This window comes from Psammomys obesus, unplaced genomic scaffold (assembly GCF_907164565.1).
Source record: "Psammomys obesus unplaced genomic scaffold, mPsaObe1.curated_primary_1811, whole genome shotgun sequence".
In the NCBI taxonomy this organism is placed as follows: Eukaryota; Metazoa; Chordata; class Mammalia; order Rodentia; family Muridae; genus Psammomys; species Psammomys obesus.
In genome coordinates this window covers 149287-172022 of record NW_026592439.1, presented here as the reverse complement: position 1 = coordinate 172022, position 22736 = coordinate 149287, and the positions used below count along the sequence as shown (strand labels likewise).

The 22736-nt window shown below is 46.6% G+C and overlaps 2 protein-coding genes across 2 annotated transcripts; both read left to right on the top strand.

The window, feature by feature from the left end:
* The first annotated feature begins 1443 nt into the window (after window positions 1-1443).
* Ndufs2 (NADH:ubiquinone oxidoreductase core subunit S2) lies at window positions 1444-15960 on the top strand. The gene is made up of 14 exons (XM_055613227.1): window positions 1444-1574; window positions 2341-2447; window positions 9940-10130; window positions 11584-11704; window positions 12073-12185; window positions 12424-12498; window positions 12628-12705; window positions 12847-12932; window positions 13136-13255; window positions 13904-14033; window positions 14304-14399; window positions 14581-14664; window positions 15483-15540; window positions 15722-15960. The coding sequence occupies exons 1-14, from the start codon at window positions 1480-1482 to the stop codon at window positions 15757-15759; spliced, it is 1392 nt and encodes a 463-aa protein (XP_055469202.1). The 5' UTR covers window positions 1444-1479; the 3' UTR covers window positions 15760-15960.
* A 221-nt stretch (window positions 15961-16181) lies between these two features.
* Fcer1g (Fc epsilon receptor Ig) lies at window positions 16182-20249 on the top strand. The gene is made up of 5 exons (XM_055613229.1): window positions 16182-16614; window positions 19062-19153; window positions 19301-19336; window positions 19737-19757; window positions 19892-20249. Exons 1-5 carry the CDS (start codon window positions 16566-16568, stop codon window positions 19952-19954), a joined length of 261 nt encoding a protein of 86 aa, XP_055469204.1. The 5' UTR covers window positions 16182-16565; the 3' UTR covers window positions 19955-20249.
* The last annotated feature ends 2487 nt before the right edge of the window (window positions 20250-22736 follow it).

Genomic DNA, 22736 nt, shown 5'->3' with positions numbered 1-22736 from the left:
ACAAAGAGGGTGACTAAGCAGTGAAAGACAAAGAGCCATAGAATGGCAGCAACAGTGTGTGTGTGTGTGTGGGGGGGGGTGTTGGCAGAAGGGAGAAGGCACAAAAGATGCAGTGTCCTAGGCAGCCCCCCAAGAGCCCTCAAACCTCCCCCAGGGCTAAGCAAGCTAGAGTCTCATCTTGAGTTTTCTTAGGATGTGTTAACACAAAAAGGAGTAATCCCCCTCCTCCATCATATCACATTTAGGGTTTAAACTATATTGCTGGGGAAAGGCCCAGAAAAAGGGACAGAGATGTAAAGGGACCAAACCTCTGCCTTGCTTTTTTGGGGGTTACCTTGTGTACACCAGGCCTTGGTCAGTTCCCACAGCCAAAGGATCTTTGGCCCCACCCTTTGGTATGGTTCCCATTAGGTCAATTTTCAGCCTAGAAGTCTGGCTTTCTCCTCTTCCTCTGCAGCTAAGAATTCTCAGCGCCACTCCCCTGGTCTGACTGCTCCACCCAGCTGCGCTGCTGGTGGGCTATATCCCAGGGACCCTGTCTGGGAGAGACGTGGGGGAGGCCTCTTTCCAACGAGAAAATTGTAGAACCTCAAAGAGTGGGTGGCCCAGCTGGAGCTGGGCTTGGAGACAAAAAGAGAGACAAAAATCGGCCTCCAGCGCAGGAAAACTCTTTGTCCACACAAAAATTAATCTCAGAGTCCTGGTATTATTACAGTTTTATGTCGTTAGATACTTCTGAGGAGGACTGTGGCAGGGGGAGACTGTCCTGAATGGAGGTGAGGTACGAGGTATCGCTAAGGCTGCTTTCTGAGTCTGTGATTCTGCAGGTTTGGACGTTATAGGGTTATAAGGGCCATTGGCAGAGGACCCCCTCCGCCCCCCATTCGCAAAAAGGTGACTCCACACTCTTGCACCCGCTCCACAAGCTTTGCTTGCGGCCTCGGCCTTCTATTCCCTTTTGTTGGGGAGCGCTCAGATTCGCTCTTTCCACAGTCACTATTCCGGACGTGTGGAAGTTAACTCTTTTGAATTCCGTAATGAAGAGATAGTTTTCAAAACATGGGCCTTCAGTCGGAAGGCAAAACTACCACAGGAGGATGACCAAGATGCAAAGGAATAGTGAAGGAACGCCCTTACAGAGGGTGTGACGGGGACTCGGGGAGGGTTTCGAAGGTAAGGAGTGCGGGAGAGCGGATTCCGCGCGAAGTTGCCCCAGGAGCGGGCAGCCCGTTTGTGTTACGCCCAGGAAAGCCGTGAGAAGGAGGGACGCCCTTACTAAAGATGACCGCGGTCACTGTTTATTTAAGCGCGAAGGAAGCCGGGAGGCGGAATCCGGATGTTGTTCGGTTCGCAAACTGACCGCCCCGCCAGCTTCCAAGATGGTGACCCGGCTGTGCCGATGGAAGGGAAGCCCACCAGGGGGCGCGCGGGAGCCACTTCCGCCCGCTCCTCCCGCCGACCGTCTGCAGCTCGGGAAAGATGGCGGCACTGAGGGCTCTGTGCGGCCTCCGCGGCCTCGGGGCCCAGGTGCTGCGGCCCGGCTCGGGGATCCTCCTGCCGAGTCAGCCCAGCAGGTGAGGAGCAGGCATTCCTACGTGTGTTCTCTTCAAAACTACGATTTCTCCAGTCTGAGGACATTTCAAGGACTCGGTGACCCCTTAGGAAGGAATGACCCAGGCCTGTGACCCTCCTTGCGCAGAACAGATTTCTCAGGTGCCTCGGTGCAGCCAGCCTCCTGTAGCGGAGGATGGGGATGGGGAGGAGATGAGTTTGTTTTGTCAGGAGCGAAATACGTGGGGTGGAAGATCCTTCCCTTAAAATTAGTGATGAGAGTGTACCACTCATATCCGAAGAAGAGACCCCCTCTTCTTCGAGCCTTATTTTTCTCTCTCTCCTCCCTCCTTCCCTCTCCTTTCAGCATTAGGAATCTTAGGTTTACCTTGAATAAACGCTATTCCCAACACATTTCGTTTTCGTGAAGGGGCTTGGACCCCAGCTTGGTATTTCCAAAACTGCACTGTGTGTCAGTGACTTGGCATTGAAGAATACAGCTCTGCCCTACAGGCCATCCTTCCTTGGGCCCGCATAAGAGTGAATAGCGTATTTAGGAATATATAAATATATGTAGTCATGCAGTAAGTAGTGAAAAAAGTCCATGAATTTGAAGGAGGGCACATGGGAGGCTTTGAAGGGAGAAAGGTTGTAATGAAATTACAATCTCAGTTTTGTTTTTTGTTTTTTTTTTTTTTTTTTTTTTTTTTTGAGAAAAAGTGAATGGGAACAGAGAAACCAAGCACACTGTTCATGCCATTTGTATAGGCTCTATCTTTAATTCCTCAGAGGTGCTCGGCAATGGCAGCCAGATGTGGAATTTGCAGAGCAGTATGCAGGACCTGTCATGTACCCCTCCAAGGAAACAGCCCACTGGAAACCGCCTCCTTGGAATGGTGAGTTCTCAGAGCTGCTGTCTCAACTTGTCAGAAATCTTTGCTGACTTGTTTGTTTTTCAATGCGGGTTTCTCTGTGAAGCCCTGGCTGTCTTGGAACTCAACTTTGTAGACCAGGCTGCCTGCCTCTGCTGGGATTAAAGGAATGCACCACCAGTGCCTAAGTCTTTGCTGAGTTTTAAGTGCTATTGAGCTTCCTGTCTCAGGCAAAAACATGATAACAGCAGGGATTTATTAGTAAGAAAAGGACAGGCATGGTAGCCATCTTCAAAACTGTAAGGTCCTTACCATTTATGTAATTAATGTCAACCTTTTCCGGATTCAATACACTTCCATCTCTCTGTGGACAACACGGTTTTCCTAATAGCATTTGAATGAAACCTATTTACATATAAGCTTCTTTGCACCATCAAAACTATGTGTTCAGGAGAGATTGCTTTGAGTTAAAAGCATGTCCTCCTGCTCTTGCAGAGCACCCAGGTTGTGTTCCCAGTATCCATATCAGGTGGCTCACAACCACCTGTGACTCCAGTTCCAATGGAATCCACTGCCTTTTTCTGGCCTCTTGAGGCAGCTGTAGGTAGGTGGTAAACATTCATACATTATAAGCAAAGCACTCTTACACCCCCCCCCCAAAAAAGTAAGTCTTTACAATAGAAAAAGACTGAGAGAAACAAAACCCAACCAATTAATGTAAGCAGATCTTTGTTACTTCGTGGGTTCTTTTCCTCACCCTGCATCTCCCCATCACCCAACCACTCCCCCACCCTCGTTTTACCTCCTGTCACTAGAAAGGAGAGAGGGGAGAGAGATAGAGATCCCTACATTTAACTTTTTCCCTTTGTTTCTTCCTTTGAGCACAATTACTAACTGCAAACAATCTCTATAAGCTTCTCAGGGCCCTAGCATTTACATACCCTCTGAAAAGTTCCCAGAATTCCAGATGTCATACAATCAACTATGTGCAGCAGGCAAAACTGCCTCTGCTAGAGCATGAGGCAAATAACAGTCAGCTGCTGCAGACAGTCCAAAGCATCCCTGCATCCCCACATACTTAAAAACAAAAGCACATTCTTGTAATATTTCTGTGTGTGTGTGTGGTTTTTTTTTCTTTTCATCTTGTTTTTTATTTCTTTATTATTTATGCAGTATTCTGCCTGCATGTGAGCCAGGAGGTCAGAAGAAGGCACCAGATCTCATTATAGATGGTCGTGAGCCACCATGTGGTTGCTGGGAATTGAACTCCGGACCTTTAAGAAGAACAGCCAGTACTCTTAACCTCTGAGCTATCTCTCCAGAGTTGTCACTACAAATTAGCCTTTTTTTTTTTTTTTTTTTTTTTTTTTTTTTTTTTAGTGTTTTGAAGCAGGCTCTTGTGCTAGATACCTCTCAGTGGTTAAGGGCATTTGTTGTTCTCTAAGAGGACCTGATTTCAGTTTCCAGCACCCACATGGAAGCTCATTACCATCTGTAATCTAGTTCCAGGAAATCTGATGCTGTCTTCTGCTCTCCAAGGGCACCAGGCATGTGTTTCACAACACCGCACACACACACCCCACTCATACTCATAGACACCAAATAAATAAATCTTTAAAAAGAAAGAAAAAAAGGAGCAGGGACTTGGTATAATGTCCAGGATGACCTCAAAATCCAGATCTTCCTCACTGAGCCTCCCAAGTGCTAGGATTACTCTTTTCTCTAGATTGTCTTTAAGTATGGAAACTTTTTAGTCATTTTGGCTTTTGTCTCTCTTGTCCTCTGTATCTTTGTCCAATAAGTCACCAAAGCATTTAGATTTTTTTCATAATTTTTCTCTTAATTAAAAACAATTCTTTTTAGATATATGTTATGTGTTTAAATGTATATGTTTAATTTTTTTAGGTTACCTTTTTTTAAATATTTTTTTTTTTATTTTATGAATACGGTGTACAAGTGCTCTGACTTCATGCACATCTGTTCACCAGAAGAGGACGTTGGATCATCATTATAGGTGGTTGTGAGCCACCATGAGTTGCTGGGAATTAAACTCAGGACCTCTGGAAGAGCAGTCAGTGCTCTTAACCACTGAGCCATTTCTCCAGCCCAAACCAGGCAGTTTTCTAAGGACAGTTCTGTGAGCACAGTTACCTGCAGAGGACAGAAGAGGGCATCATATCCCCAAGAATGGTTGTGAGATACTCATGTAGGAGTTCTGGAAACCAAACCTGGTTTCTCTGCAAGAACAGCAAGCACGTGCAGCTGTCAAGCCAGTTCTTCAGAAGTAAGAATTCTGGAATTTTGGTTTCTTTTAAAAACACAGAACTATGATAAGGATATGTTTTTGTTTTAATCCCAAGTGTGTGGGGATATGGGGCTGCTTCACAGCAGCTGACTATGATTTGCCTCGTGTTCTAGCAGAGTCATGGTTTTGCCAGCTGCAGGCAGTTTCTGTGAGTGTGTGATGTTTGGAATTTTGGGGACTTTTCAGAGGGTATATAAATGCTAGGGCCCTTAGGGGAAGGGTTGTTGGTTGCTGTTGGCAGCGGTTTGTAAGTAGTCCTACACAAAGAAAAAACAAGAAATCAGATATCCTGACCACGAAGATCAAACTTGCCCCAAGGAACTTGACACCCCCTCATCAACAGGCAGTAATCTAACGATTACTTTGCCCCCTATTTAACCTCTGACTCTATTCAGGGATCTCTAGCCTTCTTTCTCATCTAGGGTTGGGTTGAAAGGGTGGCAGGAAAGGGGTGAAGGGTGGAAGAAAGAAGAACCCACAAAGTAGCAAAAGAACTTTTGCTTCATTGTCATTCCTGTTTTTATCTTTATTTGTTTGTTTTGTTTTGTTTTGTTTTGTTTTTTTTTTCATTAACCCCACCTCCCCACCCCTTCTTGAGATACAGTCTAACTGTGTAGACCAGGTTGGTCTCCATTCCTCTGTCTCCCAAGTGCTGGGATCAAAAGTGTGTGCCAGTCCACCTAGCTATTGTCACCACTCCTGTCTAGGTTTGCCTTGTGTTAGATCTTGGACATTTCAAGAGGGTTTACTGGGCCAGGCATGCTGATGCTTGCCTTTAATCCCAGCACTTGGGGATCAGAGGCAAGTGCTGTGAGATTGAGGCCTGCTCTACAGAGTGAGTTTCAGGACAGCCAGGGCTACACAGAGAAATCCTGTCTTGGGGAGAAAAATATTAACTAGGTTTTTGTCACTGATTTTTGTCCCTTCTCCAGAAATCTTACAAATAGTGTCATACACTCCATCGTTCCCAAGCATCATTTTACATTTTATTTTTTGTTTAAAAACTGAGATAGTTTCAGTTACCTTTTCAGAAATTTAGCAATGACAGCTGTCATGTGCCAAAGAAGTGTATGTGCATTATTTTATGTAATCATCATGCCAGCCCTCTGGGGTGTCCCAGGTGTGAAGAAGTGATGGTGCTTGATTCAAACCTGATCCAGAGCACAAAGCCAGATTGGTGCTCAGAGTTGTCAAACCGTAAAACCCGTACTGAAGAACTTTAGTTGAAAGGGGGACATTGGTTTCAAGTCTCAAGTCCGTGTTTACTAGCGAATGGAGTGCCTACTGCATTTCATGGCATTGTTGTCAGGCAGTTCTCATCTTTCCTAATGCTGCAGCCCTGTAGTACAGTTCCTCCTGCTGTGGTGACCCCCAATCATAAAATTATTTTCACTACTACTAACTGTAATTTTGCTACTGTTCTGATTATAATGTAAATATCTGTGTTTTCTGATGGTCTTAGGTGACCCCTTGAAAGGGCTGTTTGACCCCAAAAGGGGTAACAATCTACAGGGAACTACTATAATTTTTTTAAAAGCCTGGCATATGTAAGTTCACCACTTGTAGGGGCCTAGAGTATATAAGTCCTTTCAAATATTATTGTTAGCATTACTAATAGTTGGTCCACTAACCCCTACTGCCTCCCAGACGCTACTTTTTTGCCACTTAGGAAGTCCTGATAAACAGTTTTAGAGATGTCCCTGCTTCTGAGACTTGGCCTGGATTGATTCTATGGCCTGGGATGCTTCTGCCTCCATCTGGCTGGATCACTTGTTATGTTTTTAAATTTTCATGGTGATCTTTAAATACTTGACAGTTACATCAGATACCTGGAAACTTATAAATTTCATCTGTTTGTAGTTTTCACATGTACTTGTTTCCAAAGATAAAGTTTGTTCGTTCCTTCCTTCCTTTTCTTTCTTTCTCTCTTTCTTTCTCCCTCTCTCTTTGAGATAGGATCTCACTATATAGCCTTGGCTGGTCTGGAACTCATCATATAGGCAAAGCATCTGCTTGCCTTTACCTCTTGAGCACTAAGATTACACCAGCCATGCCTGACTCAAAAGTGTAAGTTTCTTGAGGGTAAAAACTGCCAGTTGGAGGCCAGGCGTGTATCATATGCTTGTAATCCCAGGGGCAGAGGCAGGTAGATCTCTGAGTTTGAGGCCAGCTTGGTATACATAGTGAGTTCTAGGACAGCCAGGACTCTGTAGAGAGACCCTATCTCTAAAAACAAAACAAACAAAAACAACCCTGCCATTTGGGTTGGGAGTGTATTGCAGTTGTTAGAATGCTTATTTGCCGGAGCCAGCTAGCAGAGTCGAACGGTTCTTGAGTCGGGAGTGAGGATTAATATTAATAAAATAAACACACAGCACACAGGAAACTTTTTTAAAGGTTCAGACTCGACAGCCACAGCAAAAGGCAGGCTGCTGCAGCAAGCAGTGCAAGCAGCAAGTCTCAAGTCTCTGCCTCCTCCTCTGCCTCCAGCCCTCTGTTTCCTAACATTTAGATTTCCCACACTATACTTGCTTTTTGTGAAATCTTAGGTCTGGTTCATGCTCCACGTCCTCCAAGCTCTCTCCTCGCGCTCTGCTCTCTCGTGCTCTGCTCTCCTTGTTCTCCTCCCACCCTTTCCTGTTCTCTGGCTCCTCCCATTATACAACATTGTATCTAGTTGCTTTATTTGTGTCCTGTTTACACAAGAGTTGAGACAGGATGCTTGGAGCATCATCTTCAGCCTTCTCCTGCAGTAACTGTCGGCCTGTCTTTTTATTGTAGAGTTTCTAAGCCAGAGTAGAAACATCTCAGAACAATGGTTTAAATTCCATAAGGAGCCTGAGGAAGAGGTGTGATCCTCACAAGCTATCCTACTTGCTGTCACAAACAAAAGGAGATGGACTTGCAAATTCTACCCTGCCTTTAGAGTAGGTCTGGTAAAAGCAGTCTCTCCACTGAGATTTCAATATCAAAGCAGCTGCCAGAGGCACCGCTCCCAACACTTATTTAAAATCACAAGGTCCTAGGTTTGATACCCAGCATGGCATAAACTAGAAGTGATTATAGGCTCCTCCTGAGATTATAGAATCTCAGTACTGAGGAAGTAGGGGCAAGAGGATCAGAATTTTAGGGTTACCATCTTAGGCTACATAGTGGTAGTGAGTGTGCCGCTGGCCTGAGCTACAGCAGAGCCAGTCTCCAAACCAATGAATATTTCTCTTATTCAGGAGTGACGTTTTTCGTTTTTTATCAAGAAAAATGTAGTTCTGGCTGTGTTGAACTCCTGGTCTACCTACTTTTGCCTTCTTTGTACTGACATTAAAGGCATGCACCACCATGCTTAGCTTAGGTATGTATTTCTCACTGGTTGTCCATTTATCAGGTACATTTAGATATATCATGATAGTGACAGACGAGAGGCCAAGGCTCAGTGGTTATTGGCTCAGAACCATCTGTAACTCCGGATCTGATGCTTTCTGACCTCTTTGGACGCCTACTCACATGTGGTACATATGTGTGCACACTCAGGCACATACATTAAAAGAAATGTTTTAGAGATGTCCCTGCTTCTGAGACTTGGCCTGGATTGATTCTATGGCCTGGGATGCTTCTGCCTCCATCTGGCTGGATCACTTGTTATGTTTTTAAATTTTCATGGTGACTAATAAATATTTGTCAGCTGCCAAAAAAAAGCACCTGCCCTTTTTTTTTTTTTTAAAGTTCTACAGTATTCTGCCTGCATGTATGCCTACACACCAGAAGAGGGCACCAGATCTCATGATAGATGGTTATGAACCACCATGTGGTTGCTGGGAATTGAACTCAGGACCTTTGGAAGAACAGCCAGCACTCTTATGCTCTGAGCCATCTCTCCAGCCCCTAGCACCTGCCTTTTTAATTCCAGTTCTTAGGAGGCAGAGGCAGGCAGATCTCTGAATTCATAGCATCCTGGTCTACATAGTGAGTTGCAGGCCAGTCAGGGCTATAGTAGTGAAACCCTGTCTCAAAACAAACAAATAAACAAAGAATAGTAGCCAAGCCTGGTAGCATATGCCTTAGCGCTCGTTTTTAAACTGTTTTATTTGGGGTCTTTATGCCTTCACCGCCCTTCCACCAGCCCTTTAACCCGAGGTAGGAGAGAGAGAGTGGGGAGAGAGGGCGTAGACCCCTTTATTTCTCCTGGTTGTTTAGGTTCAATGGGTTCTTTTAGGGCCATACCAGTCTCCCTCAACGGCAAATGCAGCCAGCAGTCTCCTCCAAGCCACGGTGCCCCAAAGCGTTTCTGTCTGCTCCAAACCCCATCAGTCTCTTTTCTTGAGACTGCTACATGCCACAGGCCAACACTGCCTGCCACATGCCACCCCTTCTCTCCTTGAACTCTCATATCCTCAGAGTCCCAGAGCATGCCCCTGTCTCTGCACATGGCAGGCTGGTATCAGCTGTCAAAGGCCATGTTCCACACACAATAATTACCAACTGTGGACAAACTAACACCCAACTAAAATCCACACTTAGGATTTAAACAAAAACGTTTACATAACTGAGTTTACAAAGAAACCAAAACTTCCCTTGCACAGGCCTGTAAGCCCAACTCTTCAGGAGGCTGGGACAGGAGAATCATCAATGGTTCAGTTCTAGTCTAGGCTACAGAGTAAGTTCAGGGTCATCCTGGGGAACCTAGTGGGGTCCTGCCTGGGAGTAAAAATGAGGTGGGGTAGAGCCCTTGCCCAGGACAAGCAGTGCCCTAGGTTTAATTCCTAGCACAACAACAAAATAAAAGATGTTCTATGGTAGTAGTTCTTAGCCTTCCTAAAGCTGCAGCTTTTTAATACAGTCCTTCATGTTGTGATAATCTCTAACCTTAAAATTACCTCCGTTACTATTTTGTAGCTGTACTTTTTCTACTTTTATGAACTGTAATGTAAATGTCTGTATTTCTTCGGCAACCCTCGTGAAAAGTCACTCAACCCCTACAGGGGTCATGACACATAGGTTTGAGAACCACTGTTCTAGGGGATATAAAATGAACTTGATTTCTCTCATTGGAAAACTCAGAACTTCCCATTTGTTGGCCATCTACCTAGTTATGCTGGCCTGAGGGTGCTAACAAGGAGTGGGGTGGTGGTCTGTAGGGAGAGCTGACACCTCGAAGTATCTTAGGGGTGCCCAAGGGAATTCCCATTTGGGCCTGAACTATTTCCCATTTCTCAGATGTGGACATTTTGAAGGAAAAGACGGTGACCAATGTGACCCTGAACTTTGGGCCCCAGCACCCAGCGGCCCACGGAGTCCTGAGACTGGTGATGGAGTTGAGTGGAGAGATGGTGCGCAAGTGCGACCCTCACATCGGTCTTCTGCACCGGGCCACCGAGAAGCTCATTGAGTACAAGACCTATCTGCAGGTGTGGGGATGGACAGGGGCCTGGCAACGGCGTCTGAGCTGGAGCTCAGCCTCATGGGTTTGCTCCCGCAAAGGGTGGTGAGGGTTAGTCCTTTGAAGTTATGTTTGGAAGGGGGCGTGGGGAAGGTGGTGAAGGATGCAGGAGTCATTGGGGTTCTTCAGCATCATCATAGCTGGAGCCACACTCCCAGCTTTTCTCTGTCTGAATTTTGGCTGGCCTTTTTATCATTACTCCAGTGCCTCAGTTTCCCTCCTTTTATATGAGTGCGTCAAAACTAGTGGCCCAAAGGGCAGAGGAGGAGAAATGAGACGTCAGCTTTTTGAGATTAACAGCTGATTCTTGTGTCTTCCCACTCTCGTAAATGTGTTTCCAAAACGCTCAGTGAGTCAGACTGACCGGAGGAGGTTTGTGACACAGTTTGCTGTCTTTAGAAGAACTGTGTGACCTAAATAGTTGAAGGTCAGGTTTGAAGGAGTTGGATTCCAAAGGCTGTTTGGTTTGAAGAAAGGCCATTTGGAATAAGGGCTTAGACCCAGCCCTGTGACTGTGTGCTTCCTCCAGGGAGCCTAAGCAGTGGTGGCTTCTGGTCCCAGCTTTCCTGCTGTCGCATCATTCTGCGTCACAGATGACATCAGGAACCAGAACAGGCTGTCCCAGTGAGAAGCATTTTAGCTCCGCCTTCTTCCTAGAAACAGGAATGACTTAGTAGCAGCTGGGATTTGGCCTTTTTTTGGCATTCTGAGGGAAAGCTATGGTAAAACTGGTTACTCCGCTCCTTCAGAATCTCAGTTCTAAGGGGCTAAGAGGGAAAGGCTTAGACGTTCTATGCACTGTGTGAGAAAGTCATAGTGCTTACGTCAGTTTGTACTGGCTTGTAAGAGCCTGAGAATTAAATGTTTAGTGAAGTTTATGACTTAATTGCTGAAGTTATTATTAGAAATTAGATTATACACTTCTTTTCTCCTTCTCTGTGTGTTTATTTGTTTTGGGTTTGTTTTGTTTTGTTTAAGACAAGGTTTTACTCTGTAGCTCTGATTATCTTGGAATTCACTCTGTAGACCAGGCTGACATCAAACTCAGAGATACTTGATGTGTATCGTGAAGCTACTGTGTTATGCAGTGTGTTCCAAGGGTGCATTTACATTCAGTTACATTTTGATAGCTTAAAATTGACCATAATAGTATTTTCACCATGGAAACTGTCAAACATGATAAATCAAAGTAACGGTAAATCTCCCCTCATTTTGGAGAGCCAAGTTTTAAACATTTTATGCTAGTTTTACATATGCATGTTACTGATTTTTTGGGAGATTTCATTCTGCTTCATTCGGGCTCCTGAGACTCTGGAGGTGCGTACTGACTTCCAGGGTTTGACAAGAGGAAGGTTTCCAGCAGCAGACAGTGTGGACTCCTGCGTTTGTTAGATGTGACCTTGGTTCCTCACTTTTCCCAGGCCCTTCCATACTTTGACCGGTTAGACTATGTGTCCATGATGTGTAACGAACAGGCCTATTCTCTGGCTGTGGAGAAATTGCTGAACATCCAGCCTCCTCCCCGGGCACAGTGGATCCGAGGTATGCTCCTGTCTGCTGCGCGCTGTGAGCACGCAGCATCTTAACTGTATTGAACTCAACCTTGATACTTAGATTCCAGATTCCACCCAGACTGATCTGTAGGATGAGTCTTTGGCCCCTACATCCTTCTTTCATAAAAAGCAAAACACACATACACACAATATAAAGATAAATATTTTTTTGCTTATAGCATATTTGCGTACATATGAAACAGCATGTGTCAAGGCATGGGTGGTAAGGTCAAGAGGGCAACTTTTGGGAAGTCCATTCCCTCCTATATGTGGGTTCCAGACTTGTTAGCAAGCGCTTTTATCCACTGAGCCATCTTTCCGGCGCCTTCCATCACTTCTTGTCTTTCCCTCTCACAGTGCTGTTTGGAGAGATCACACGGCTTTTGAACCATATCTTGGCTGTGACCACACATGCCCTGGACATTGGTGCCATGACTCCTTTTTTCTGGATGTTTGAGGAAAGAGAGAAGGTATAAGAGGGAGTCGTGGATAGGAATAGGGAAGGAAGTACAAGCCGCAGAGAGAGCAGGAAGGCGGCAGGTGAAAACATTTATGGGGAGAAGTATATTTCGTTGGATTGTATTTGTAGGAATCATATCCTGAGGCGTTTGGCTAGCCACAGGAAGTTAGAGGTAGGGCAGTGGGCTACCGTGTTGTTGGATCTGGAGGTCCCTGGACTGTGTTTCTGATTCCCTGTGTTCTGTCTAGATGTTTGAGTTTTATGAGCGGGTGTCTGGAGCCCGAATGCATGCTGCTTACGTCCGGCCAGGAGGAGTGCACCAGGTAAGCGGCTCCCCTGCCTCCACACTTCCTGCCCTTTCCTGTGTGACCACTGGAGGGCAGTGTGGGCTGATGGAACTCTACATCCCTTTGGGAAGAGGAACTGTAACAAGAGTTACCATCGGCTTCCAGGATCTACCTCTCGGCCTCCTGGATGACATTTATGAATTTTCCAAGAACTTCTCAGCGCGGATCGATGAGGTGGAGGAGGTAAGATAGAAATCAATGGGAAAACACACCTTTGTCTCCCAGGAGGACTTGTGGGGTCTTAGTACCCAGAGGTTTGTAAGTACAGAGGCTCTTGGAGATTGTCATGAAGAGTGTTGGCTGGCTGGATCTCTCCCTCCGTAGATGCTGACCAACAATAGGATCTGGCGAAATAGGACAATCGACATTGGGGTTGTGTCAGCAGAAGATGCACTTAACTATGGATTCAGGTAGAAGAATGCAACTTCTTTCCTTAGGGGTGGGTGAGGCTGTAGGGAGTTACAGCCCAGTGTCTCGGTTTCAAGCACGTTTGGCACTCTGCTCTCCACGCCTGGAGTCTGTGTTCCATGACCAGATGGAGGGAGGCAGGAGATGGGAAGCGTGCGCCCTGCCCTGCTCTGTGGAGGGTGGCTGATGCCCGTGGTGCCCACAGTGGCGTGATGCTTCGGGGCTCGGGCATCCAGTGGGACCTGCGGAAGACCCAGCCCTATGACGTGTATGACCAGGTGGAGTTTGATGTTCCAATTGGCTCTCGAGGGGACTGCTACGACAGGTAAGAGCCAGGCCCTTGCTCGCTTCTTTGTTCTTGCCTGACTTCTCTTTGCTGGTTTGGTTTTTGTTTGGTTTTGGCTCCGTTTCCTGGTATCTGTAGGAGCCTGTGTAATATGTTAAGCTCGATAGAGTGTTTGCTTGGCACTCGCAGTCCCCAGTATTCTCTGCACCATCGCACATACCAAACAATAGTGCTATTTTTACCTGTATCCCATCATGGTCTAGAACTAGTGTGGGCTGCGTTTGTTGCTGAGAAGGTGGAAACATTAGGGGTTAGCCTGTTAGTGATTCAGTTTGGAATCCTTCTGACCCAGTGTTCTTCCTGTTTACTGACCCCAGAGTAAGATTTGCTACTGGTGCTCTCTTTGTTTATCTTTCCGTTGTACTCCCTTACTCCTCAGTCCAAACCGTGAGAGGGTAAGGAAGGAAAAACGTCAGGCCACCTTTTGGAAAAAAAAAAAAAAAAAAAGATTTGGAGAAGGACTTTACAATAGAGTCGAAGTACTGCTGTCAAGCCAAACCGAGAGACTGTTCCAGGAGAAACAGGTCTCCCACAGGCCTTCCAGCCAGACTCCTGCTTGCTCCTCTGTGCGCTCTCTCTTGCTCTGTAAGACTCAGAGCAATAGAGAAATAGACTCATCTATTTCAGGTACCTGTGTCGTGTGGAGGAGATGCGCCAGTCCCTTCGAATCATCGAGCAGTGTCTGAACAAGATGCCTCCGGGGGAGATCAAGGTTGACGATGCCAAAGTGTCTCCACCTAAACGCGCAGAGATGAAGGTTGGCCGCAGGGAGAGGGAAGAAAGGTGGGGTGCCGGAAAGTAGCCGTGGAGAAATGTCCCTGGAGTAAATCCTGCCTTTCGGTTTCACCTTTTAAGACTCTGAAGCTCTTGTAGCAGTCATCCTCTAGCCCATCTTCACTGCTTCCTGATTTATGCGTGGGTTGGTAGTCTCCCTGAGGGTAGAGATTGCTGTCTCTGAGGAGAAAACCCAAGGATCTTGTGTTCTGGCTGGATACTGTTTCTTGAGGCACCTTTTTCCTCCCTTTAGACTTCCATGGAGTCACTAATTCATCACTTTAAGCTGTATACTGAGGGCTACCAAGTTCCTCCAGGAGCCACGTATACTGCCATTGAAGCTCCTAAGGTGAGGGAGGGGAGGGGAGGGGAGGGGAGGAGAAGTATGTGGAATGGGTGGAGGGAGGTCCACAGTGAGTGAAGCGCTCTCTCACTACGACACTGGTGATAGGCGGTGTAAGGGTAAGCCAGAGGCTGGGCAGAGAGCGCTTCTCTTACTAATGGGGTGTCCAACTCTCTTCATTGGACAGGGAGAGTTTGGGGTGTACTTGGTGTCTGATGGCAGCAGCCGCCCTTACCGGTGTAAGATCAAGGCCCCCGGTTTTGCCCACCTGGTAAGACAATCCCAGTGATTGGAACTGCAGCACAGTCATAATTTGCTGACCGTGCTTGAGTATTGTTATCCATTTTCAGCTTTTTTTTTTTTTTTTTTTTTAATTTTTACTTATTGTGTGGATGTGTGTTTGTGTGTATTTATGCCACATGAGTGCAGGTGCCTAACGAGGCCAGATGAGGGCATCAGATCCCCTGGAGCGGGAGTTACAGGCAGTAATGAACTGTCTGTCGTTGGTACAGGGAGCCTCTCTCAGGCCTCTTCTCCCCAGCACTTTGTGAAATAGGACTTTGCTACACAGCCCTCGCTTGTCTACAACTCACTATGGTGCTAGGCTGGGCTCAAATTTACCATCTCCTCAGGTCTATGCCCCCACGCCCAATGCCCAACTCTTAGGTTGAGATTTTGTTTTGTTTCATTTGTTTGTTTAAGACAAAGTTTTGCTACATAACCCAAATTAGGCTGGAACTCCCTGTGGGTGAGGGCTATCCTAGATCCTCAGTTGTCTTCCTGCCTTAGACTCTCAAGTGCTAGTATTACCGACATGAGCTCCTAAGCCTGACTTGGTTGAGGATTTTGGCTTGAGGTTTTTATTGTTGTGTTTTTGGTTTGTTTTGGCTTTTGAGACAAGGTCTCACTGTGTAGCTCTGGCTGGCCTAGAATTCTGTATGTAGACGAGGCTGGCTTCAAACTCATGAACATCTCCCCATGTGCCGACGCTAATGGTGTGTACTGCCACACCTGGCCTTTGGATCAGAGTTTTTCAGGGCTTTTCTCTGCAAACTTGAGTTAACACGGTTGCTCTCCCCATCTCTGCAGGCTGGTTTGGACAAGATGTCTAAGGGACACATGCTGGCAGATGTCGTAGCCATCATAGGTATGAGACCCATTTATTATGTATTGAGGTGTCTAAGACAAGGGGTTTGGGGTTCTGGGAACAAAAACCAAACACTCCCTGTTCAGTATCCACTGTGTCCTGGCCTCCAGGCCGGAGTGTCTTGCACATAGTCATGTGCTCTGGACCTCTGGTGCTAACACTTCATTCTCTAACTTTTTAGGTACCCAGGATATTGTGTTTGGAGAAGTAGACAGATGAACAGAGGCACAGCCTTTGTGAGCTCCCCTGCCTGTCAGCTTCCTCTTCAAGGACTGTCCCTTGTGGGAAATGAGGTTATGTGTCTTTGTGGTATAGACAAACATACTTGTACACGTTGACCTACCTGTACAGGTTTTCTGTGCATGTACTAGAAAAGGAGAAATTATATTAAATTAGCCGCCTTCCGGCGCCTATGCTCAAGCTTCTCTTGTGTCTTTCTTGGTGTCGTACTGTCTTTCACTTTGTATTTCTCTGAGTTAGATCTCAGCAGTTTTCCCAGCTGATCTCCACCCACTCTCTGACTCTTGTCCTTTCCACTTCTGCATTCCCCATTTCCCCTTTCCCCTCAGTTCCTCCTGCCCAGACCCTGTTGGTATCTGTAAAACTGGTAAGCGCAAGTGAAGACTGAATATATAAAGTTCCAGGTAGAAAGGCAAAGGCTATGGGGGAATCTAAGGAGTCTCAAGGGGCAGTTTGCTACATATATATGTATGTCTGAGTGGCGGCTGTGTTTGGGGTTGTTAAACATGGCAGATACAGACAACCATTCCCAAGCATGAAAGCATTCTGAAGGTTGGGTTGGTCTCAGGGCTGAGGCTTAGAGGCCAGATCTTCCAGCTCCCCTAGTTGGCCCTTCCGGTAGCCGCCTGGTCTGTAGTGCAGGAAGGGGAAGGGGCCAAAGTGTGGGGAAGGCGTGGCAGGAAGAGGGGAGCTGTGGTCAGAGAACTGTTCGTGGGCACAGCTGCGCAGTTCCGTCAGAGCGAGCGTGTGGCCACCAGCTCCCAGCCCCGAAGCCCCCGCCCAAGATGATTGCAGCCGTGGTCCTGCTCCTGCTCCTTTTGGTCGAACAAGCAGGTAGGCAAAAGGGTTCGGTGAGGGCTGTTAGCTGGACTTGAATGGGAATCTGGGACATGAATTGGGGACGGAAAGAAGACTGGGGCTGGGCGGGTGGGCACAGGGCTGAGGCCCTGTGTTAGCCTGAAGTTAGCCCTTTTTGGTTCCCACGTAGGCACTGCCATCATTTCCATCTTGTTCTTTTCTTACCTTCCATACTGACTTGAGGACCAATATGAAGGGTGAATTTATTGGGGGTAGGGACTATATACAGCATGAAATGCTGGTTTAGGAAAGGCTTTTTCTCTTGATCAGCAATACCATGGGGTACTCTTGGTCTCTGTTGGGGGCCGACCTCTAGCTAGTTATATAAATAGCCTTCTAGATAGGCTAGGGCCTGTGTGAGCTTGGGAGTGAGGCAAGGGAGTCAAAATAGACATGAATACCATATCTGGGGATGGTCAGGGACCACACCATCCTGTTAACTGGTAACGGTAGGCAACAGCTCCGAGTCCTGTAATCTGTCATCTGTTGAGAAGTGAAAGCAAGAACAGCAAGATCCAGCAGCTCTGAGGATCTGGTCTGCCTAAGAACTCCCCCAAGCGTTTGCTTACTGTGCATTCTCACTAACCTGGGAAAATATCAGTATGAGGTGTTTGTCTTGTTTTGTGGGTGATGTTATTATCTAGCCCAGGTTAGCCTGGAAACTCCCTGTTTAGCTGAGGCTAATCTTGATCTGATCCTCCTGATCCACCTTCCAAGTGCTGGGTTTATAGGCCTGTACCACCATGCCCAGCAAGGAATTGTGAAAAGCTGGCTTTTGCAGAGGTAGGATTAAACTTTGGGGGAACAGAGCAAAGGACTGGCTTTGGAAGCAGGAAACCTGGATTTGAGTTCCAATTCTGTTGCTTAACTCTGGCCCTGAGTGCTGCTCAGCTTTTCTGAGTTGCTGTTTCGTCATCTGTAAAATGGTGACATTGATGCTTCTTTCACAGGGTAGTTTTGAGATTTATGCAATATCGTGTGTGAGTGTTGTAGAATAAAAAGTACCAATCTTGGCAGCTTGACTTGTGTGGAATTGGACAGGGCCGCGCCGTCTTGTCAACTGATAAGAGGGGCCGCACAAAGTGCTCAGTCCTACAGACTCATGCATCAGCTGAGAAGAGCAAAACTGTCAAGGCCCCAGCAGTAGGCTAATATCACACACTGCTCCTGATAAGGCTGGGGCCAACCTCTGGAGCCCAGACCCTGTGTGATATCTGAGGCAGGATCTCATATGTAGTCCAGGCTGGTATCATTCCCACTCTACCTGCCTCAGCCTCATGAGATTGTGTGGGGGCCGTCGTGTTCATTCAGTTCCTGTGCCCTTTGTTTTTTGGGTTTTGTTTGTTTGTTGGGTGTTTATTGTCCATGTCTCACTGCCCCCCTCACCCTCCCAGATAGGGTTTCTCTGTGTAGCCCTGGATGTCCTTGATCTGAAGACTAGGCTAGCCTCAAACTCAAAGGTCCACCTGCCTCTGCCTCCCAAGTGCTGGAATTAAAGGTGTGTGCCACCACCACCCAGCTTTTTTCTTTTCTGACAGGATCTCACTCTTATATTCTAGGCTGGTCTGGAAGTCACTGTGTAGCTTGGCTGACCTCAAACGGGCATGGCAATGCTCTTTCCTCAGCCTCCCAACTGCTGGGGTTTTATGACCCACCTCTTTCAGCTCCTGTGTGATTTTTGTTTGTTTTCTGAAGTCTTAGAAGCCTAGCATGATTTAACAGGGCAGAGGAGCAGGAGCAGGAATTCAGGTTTTGGATTTAGCTTGTGGTCTTCTCTTTGAGCTGCGGTCACCAGCTTCACGTGCAGAGTCCATGGCCTCTCTAGAGCCTCAAAAAGCAGTCACTCTGGTTTGGTTTTTTTGGGGTGGGGTGGGGGTAGGGAGCATATTAAGTAACTTGTGAGGCAGAAAGCATCCAGGCTGAGATGACAAATAATAGAGTAATTGCCTTCCCTCCCTTCCCCAGCTCATATCCTTCCTGTCCAGCGCTCAGCCACAGGTCACAGGACTGAGCAGAGACATACTTTTGTGGTTTCTCTGCTGAAATTTGCCACTATTTCTCTTTGCCCTCCCCTTCTGGCTGAGGTTTTTATCTCAGCTCAATAAACTCTGATGGGTCCTTAAGGTAAAGTGCTCAGTGGTGCCAGAGGAACCACAATGCTGAGAAGAGGTATAGGGCCGAGAGGGAAGTGTCTAACCTTAGTAAACCCAAGTCCTACCGCAACAGAACCCGACATGCTTCCTATCCAACTCCCATGTTCTGTGGGACAAGATGGGAATCAGCAATCTAGAGAGGGAGTTAGTTTCTTCCCACAGAAGGACCCCCACAAGGCCCTGTCCTACCTCCCTGACCCCTTCCCCTCCTCCGAGTAGCCCTCCCCTTCCTTATACACCGGGTCCCACGGGCACTCTGTGTCCCCTCAGCTGCCCTGGGAGAGCCCCAACTCTGCTATATTCTGGACGCCATCCTGTTTTTGTACGGTATTGTCCTTACCCTGCTCTACTGTCGACTCAAGGTAAGGCGGGATGGGGTGGTCCAAGAACCGGACCCAAGGGAGTGGGAGGGTGGCAGGAAGGGGAAGCCAAGGGGCTCTCTATGGTTTGGAGGGAAAGGAGATGGGCCTCCAACTTCTCCTTTACCGATTGCCTTTTCCCCACTCCAGATTCAGGTCCGAAAGGCAGCTGTAGCCAGCCATGAGGTATGGAGTCTTCCACATCTATGGGTGAACGTTACTTTTCAGGCTCTCAACTTTTCTGAGGTCTGAGGGCTCCCGAAGGCATGTGTCTTGGATGTTAATCTCCATCCTGACCCTCACCTCAGGATGGGTAGCACCCAGCCATCTAGTTGAGCTGCAAATAAAATGTCCAGACAGGAAAGAACCAAATAGAGGTGACAATATTTGAGAGAGTTGGATGTTGTTCTGAGGTGTGTTTGTAGTCATATGGGTAAGTTAGCAATCATGTGAATGCTCCTGGCTTGAGGCAGCTGACGTTGACCTTGACCTAGATTCTCCCTGGGTGGGAAAGAAAATGATGTGGGTGTAGAAGAAGAAGAAGAAACTGTAGGTCCCTAATGCCTTGCTCCTTCCATCTCTGCAGAAATCAGATGCTGTCTACACGGTGAGTGAACCTCTTTTTCTTTACCTTACGGGTAGAGGCTGGGGTTGAGTGACCTTAATAGGAATGGAGTCTATGGGGTGGACAGGGCCCAGGGATGAGCTGAAGCTCCTGATGACCCTTTGACTCTCCTGCAGGGCCTGAGCACCCGCAACCAAGAGACCTATGAGACTCTGAAGCACGAGAAACCATCCCAGTAGCCTTAGATGCCCTTGGCTGCATTTTTCTTCTGCTTCTAGTTCTCTCCTTGCCCTTATGGTTGAGTTCACTGTGCTACCTCCATGCTTTTAATGCTGGCTGACCTCACTCCTGTAATGATGCGAGGCTCTTAAGTCATTGTACACTAACAGTTCCTCATCTCCATCGAAGTCTCACTGATGTTTATTTTCTTATGTATTCCTTTGCCTCATTCCTCTTTCTTTCACCGATCCCCAACTCTTGCTAGCCAACGGAAAGAGATTACCTCCCAATAAAGCTGCCACAGATCTGACTCTACTCATTTCGTCATTTATCTACATATTGGTTCAGCTTGTACTAAGCATTAGGCTGGATATTGAGGATAGAGTTTTGAGCAAGGCAAACTCAACCCCTGAGGACACAGGACCTCGGGGCTACTTTGTTCATTGGAGGTATAAATGCTGGCTGTATTTAGAGGAGAGATGAGACCCTCAGTCCCTTGGTGCTCTAAGTTGGAGCAGGAGCAGGAGCAGGGAGCATTCTCACACTCTCACTCTGTGTTGGGAGGCATTAGAACCTAAGAAAATGCTCCTGTATCCAATGTGGCTTTTTGTGTCTGAAAAATGACTCATGACTGGTTTGTGGAGAAGCCTGTATGTCTGACCCAAAATAGTCACCAATCTAGATAGTATCAATCCAGCGTCTGCATGTTTTTGAGTTAGCGGAGCTGGAAAGCTGAACATGCAGGAGGAATGTGATGACAGGGACCTTGTGAATCTCCAAGTGGACGATTTTATGAGAACAATGAATTTTCAGGGGATTTGGGAAAAGAAGGACCTTAGAGAGATTAGAGGTGGGCAAGGCCAAGGGGAACAAGTTGGGTCCAATGGGAGGACATTTTCCACAAGGTGGGTAGTCAAGGAACCCCCACCAGTACCTGTCCTCCTCCCAGAGTCTCCTTAGCTGCAGCAAGTTGTCTCTGACACTGCCTGCACTTCTTCCGGAAAGGGCCAATGTGTCTGAGCTTACTCCTGTCAATCCCTGTGCCGAGCAGCACTCCACTGCATAGTAGTTTATATTTTCAATGTGTTTTCCTATTGTATCATTTTATCTGCTTACTAACCTGTGTAAGTTCAGGCTCTTTGAAATATTAACTTGTCCAGGGTCACCTTGAAAGTAGGGACAGTGATGCACTCCAGTAATCCCAGCACTCAGGGAGGCAGAGACAGGCGGATCTCTGAATTCGAGACCAGCCTGTTCTACAAAGTGAGTCTAGGACAGCCAAGGCTACACAGAGAAGTCCTGTCTCGAAAAACCAAAACCAAACCAAAACAGGTAGGGACACTGACTTTCTTGTCTCTCTACATTGCTCTACATAAAACAAAAAGTTTTATTTATTTTCTTCTGTTTTTTTGTTTGTTTGTTTTACATTGGTTGTTCAAATGCTAAGAATTGAACCTAGGGCTTCACATATGCTAGGTAAGGACTCAGCTGTTAAACTATATCCTTTTTCTTTTATTTTCTTTTTGTTTTGGGGGTTTTGTTTGTTTTGTTTTGAGTCCCTCTATTTTGTAGCTCTGGCTGTCCTGGAACTTACTATATAGATCAGCCTGGACTTGAACTCACAGACATTCACTTACCTCTGTCTCCCAAGTGCTGGGGTTCTTTTCCTTTTGAGACAAAGTCTCCCTAAGTTTTCCAGGCTGGCCTTGAACTTGTAGCACAGACAGATCTTGAAATTGAGATCTTTTTGCTTTAGCCTCCTGAGCACTACAATGACAGATGTGTTTCGATGGACCCAGTGAGAAGCAGAAATACTGAATGAAAGGAGGAAGGGAATGATCATGAAAAGTAAAGGTCTTGAAGGCCAGACTGAGGAGGCTGATCAACACTTGGAAGAGACTGGAGCCATTTCTAGTCTCTGGGGCAAGGTGGTTTCAAGATGAGGTATGAGCCAGGGTTAGGGTAGAGTGTTTAAAAGTGTGTGTGGGAGGGTAGCAATGTAGTTCTTCTCTTCTTCCTTCCTTTCCTCCTTCCTTCTTTCCATCATTCTTTTTTTTTCTTTTTCTCTCTCTCTCTTTTCTTTTCTTTTTTGAGACAGGGTTTCTCTGTGTAGCCCTGGTTATGGCTTTCCTGGTCTCACTTTGTAGAGTAGACTGGCCCCAAACTCACAGAAATCTGCCTGCTTCTGGCTCCCTGAGTGCTTGGATTGCAAGTGTGTGCCACCATGCCCAATTCTTTCTTTCCTTCTTTCTTTCTTTCTTTCTTTCTTTCTTTCTTTCTTTCTTTCTTTCTTTCTCTCTCTCTCTCTCTCTTCTTTCTTCCTTTCTTCTTTCTCTCTCTTTTTCTCTCTTCCTTGATAAGGTCCCATTATACAACATAGGTTGGCCTCAAGCTCTTGCGCTCAAATGATCCTCTTGTCTCGGCCTCCTGAGTGCTGAGACTATTGGCATATACCACCATGTACAGCCAAGTCAGAGATTTAAATTTCTATGTATTTATTGTCATTATGAGTGGGTAGTGAAAACACCACAGCACATGTGTGGTTAGCAGGCACCACTGTGGGCTCCAGAAATTGAATTCAGATCATCAGGTTTGTACTGCAAGCATTTTTACCCACTGAGCCACTTTGCCCCAAATCAGAGGGGTTTCCCCCCTAATTTTTATTACATTTATTTAGTGCAGTACATGTGGATCCCCAGGAATTGAAACTAGGTTGTCAGGCAAGGAAGCATTTCTTCTTTCTTCTTCTTCTTCTTCTTCTTCTTCTTCTTCTTCTTCTTCTTCTTCTTCTTCTTCTTCTTC